Genomic DNA, 3,466 nt, shown 5'->3' with positions numbered 1-3,466 from the left:
TTAAGCCAATTAAATAGGAGGTGTTTTATTATAAAGAAACAAGCTCAAAGAAGTAGTAGTGAAATGATATTGGATGCACGTCCACGTTCCACTTAGATTAGGGGAGCCCCATGTGATAATCGCAACACCAATCTGTTTTGTCATTTTGTTTGGCTCTATGCGTCCTTTTCTTTTTGTCTTGCACGTGTGTCCTTCATTCAATTGATTTCTACAAATGAAGCTGCATCCTCTATTCCTGCTTTATCTAACTTCTCATTCTTCATATACTTATACTTGTTTTTTTGAGAGAAAAAAGAGGACGAACAAAGGTAGCAAGTCACCAACCACATGCCACAAATCGCTCACCCCGAATATATTGCATCCTCCATTCTTGCTTTATCTAACTCCCCATTCTCCACATACTTATACTTATTTTGTTTTTTTAAGGAAAAAAGAGAGCAAGCAAAGTTAATAAAAGGATTGAGGTCATCTCAACTAAGTCCACACCACCCCAATCAGATGCCACAAGCTGCTCGCCCCTAAATATATTAAGAGAAAAATTAACAAAAAGACATACTTATACTTGTCAATTTTTGTTCAAGTTCTTGGTTGGTTTATTCATTTATTTGTCATTACCACTAACAATAAAAACTCTTATTCACAAATTTTTAAAAAATTTAAATGATAAAAAATGCATCTTTTGTTATTTATTTGATTTTATTCTCTTTATCGTTAAGGTCTTATTAAAATTAAACAATATGATTGGACAATTCAAGAGTCCAAACTATAGTATTTACACCTATGCAATGTATACGCTATAAATATATTTTTCATTTATAATTTATTTATATTTATCTACATTCTTATATAGTGAGGATCGATATGATCAGTTCAGTCAGGGTTTTGATTTTACCAACGCTACGCTTTTGTTTTTATATTTTTTAGTAGTTAGATTATTTAATAGTTATTATTAGTTTTCTAACCCGTCGCAATCAACTTTATAATTGGCTCAACTTTCATTTAGAAATTAGTAGATTATAATTGAAATCAAGTCCTTCTTGGAAACGATCATCCTATTTTGTATCTTTGTTACTGGTTGTATTAAATCAATTCCATTGTGATTCATTTCAATTTAATTCACACACACATACTTGGTTTGAATAACCATCAAGTTATCACCACTATATTATATATTGGTTTTTATTTTTTTTACTTGACTTTCATGAACTTGTTAAAAACACATATGTCAAAAATAGAAGGTTTATAACAACTAAAGAGACAACAAATGTGACGAAAGGGAGAGAGAGAAAAAAGTTGCGCTGAACAGAACCGTTTTACAAAAGAGACTAGAAGTAAAGGTTAAATCCCACCAAATAAAGAAGTAAAAGGTTAAAAATAGAATATATTTTTGTTCAGAATAAAGTTAAACTCAAGTAAAGGTTAAATCCCACCAAATAAAGAAGTAAAAGGTTAAAAATAGAATATATTTTTGTTCAGAATAAAGTTAAACTCAATGTCGAACATGAAATAATATTAATTTTGGTGAGATAATGTAATGTAATGCAGTAAGAGTGTAACCAAACGCAGATAAAACACGGGAATTAAAAATAAAAATAAAAAACCCAAACGCAAAAACAGCTATCGATCTATAAAACGCCACAGCCCAATTCCTAACCTCCAAAAACCATATCCTCGCAAATGGATTCAGCAACAACAGCTCCTCCCCCATCGCAGGAGCTGGACTTGGACAACCTCAAACTCCTCAAAGTCCTAGGAAAAGGCGCCATGGGAACTGTCTTCCTCGTACAAGACACAACCAACACCCCCTTCGCCCTCAAAGTGGTGGACAAAACGTGCGTCCACGCGAAGCTCGACGCGGAACGGCGCGCGCGTTGGGAAATCCAAGTCCTCTCAACGCTCTCCCACCCTTTCCTCCCTTCCCTCATGGGAACGTTGGAGTCCCCACAGTTCCTGGCGTGGGCCCTACCCTACTGCCCCGGCGGCGACCTCAACTTCCTCCGCTACCGCCAAACCGACCGCTCCTTCTCCCCCGCCGTCATCCGCTTCTACGTCGCCGAAATTCTCTGCGCTCTCGACCACCTCCATTCCATGGGCATCGCCTACCGCGACCTAAAACCCGAAAATGTCCTCGTCCAAAACACCGGCCACGTCACCCTCACCGATTTCGACCTCTCCCGAAAGCTCAATCCCAAACCTAAACCTAATCCTAACCCTGTCATCGTTCCTTCAATCCCCTTGCCAAATTCCAACGTTCCCCAACCTCGCCGCAAGCACCGCCGGAATTTATCCCGGTGGATCTCCTTCTTCCCGCCGGACGGGACTAACAACAACAACAAAAACGGTCTCAAGAAGGCCAAGTCCGCGCAAGTCAGCCCGGTGAGTCGGAGAAAACCGAGTTTCTCCAGCGGCGAACGATCCAACTCGTTCGTCGGCACTGAAGAATACGTCTCGCCAGAGGTCGTCCGAGGCGACGGACATGAGTTCGCCGTCGATTGGTGGGCGCTTGGAATACTAATCTACGAAATGCTCTACGGTAAGACGCCGTTCAAGGGAAGGAATCGTAAGGAAACGTTTCGGAACGTTATCATGAAGCCGCCGGAGTTCGTCGGAAAACGAACGGCGTTAACCAACCTTATTGAAAGGTTGTTGGAGAAGGATCCGACGAAGCGTTTGGGTTACACGCGCGGTGCCGCGGAGATCAAGGAGCACGAGTTTTTCCGAGGGGTTCAGTGGGAGCTTTTGACGGAGGTGGTGCGGCCGCCGTTCATACCGTCGGGGGACGACGGCGCCGGAGAGATGACGGAGAGGTTCTCCGATCGAAATTGTGGCGTCAATATTAGGGATTACTTTCAGAATCTTAAATCGTCGCCGTCGGGCAGGTTTGAGAAGAATGTTTCGCTAAGGGAATTCTAACGCACGTGCATGTGATTATTGCGCGTGCGAGAGTTAGTTAGTTTTTTCTTTTTTCTTAGTAATATTGTAATTTTGTGCATATAGAATAGTGAAAAACTACGATCGAATTGTAAGTGTTAGAAAACAATTGATTATAACAGCTTTCAGCTTTTTAAGTTACCTCAATAGTAAAAGGGTACGAAAATAATGGCAGGTAAAATAAGAACTTTTTTTTTCAAAAGGAAAAGGTGATTATGCACTTATAATTTTTTATTTAAAATTAGAGGAAGACGTGTTAGTAATATCTGTTTATAATTATTTTTTTGTTTCTTAATTGGGCTCTCTAAAGATGCCGGTTTATGAACTATAGGCTAACTCGTTTCTTTATTGCACGTACATAATGAATGCTGTGACTGTTGGGTTTGTAGCATAATCAATGAATCAATCTTGTTCAAAAATTGACATCATTATCCTGATTTTGGACGGCAAGAAAGTGGTCAAAAATTAAAGAGTTTAACTGTAATCTTCAAGATGCATTGAGTGCGAATTTTTCGAAATCATGTCTGTTAACAAG

At 39.6% G+C, this 3,466-nt stretch overlaps 1 protein-coding gene across 1 annotated transcript; it reads left to right on the top strand.

Moving 5' to 3' along the window:
* The first annotated feature begins 1,490 nt into the window (after positions 1-1,490).
* Positions 1,491-3,072, top strand: LOC100782070 (serine/threonine-protein kinase UCN). Its single transcript, XM_003539012.5, has one exon. The coding sequence runs from the start codon at positions 1,678-1,680 to the stop codon at positions 2,911-2,913; it is 1,236 nt and encodes a 411-aa protein (XP_003539060.1). The 5' UTR covers positions 1,491-1,677; the 3' UTR covers positions 2,914-3,072.
* Positions 3,073-3,466: the final 394 nt, after the last annotated feature.

Source organism: Glycine max, chromosome 11 (assembly GCF_000004515.6).
Source record: "Glycine max cultivar Williams 82 chromosome 11, Glycine_max_v4.0, whole genome shotgun sequence".
Lineage (NCBI taxonomy): Eukaryota > Viridiplantae > Streptophyta > Magnoliopsida > Fabales > Fabaceae > Glycine > Glycine max.
Note: the sequence above shows the minus strand (reverse complement) of the source record. Positions and strands in the feature narration are given on the sequence as shown.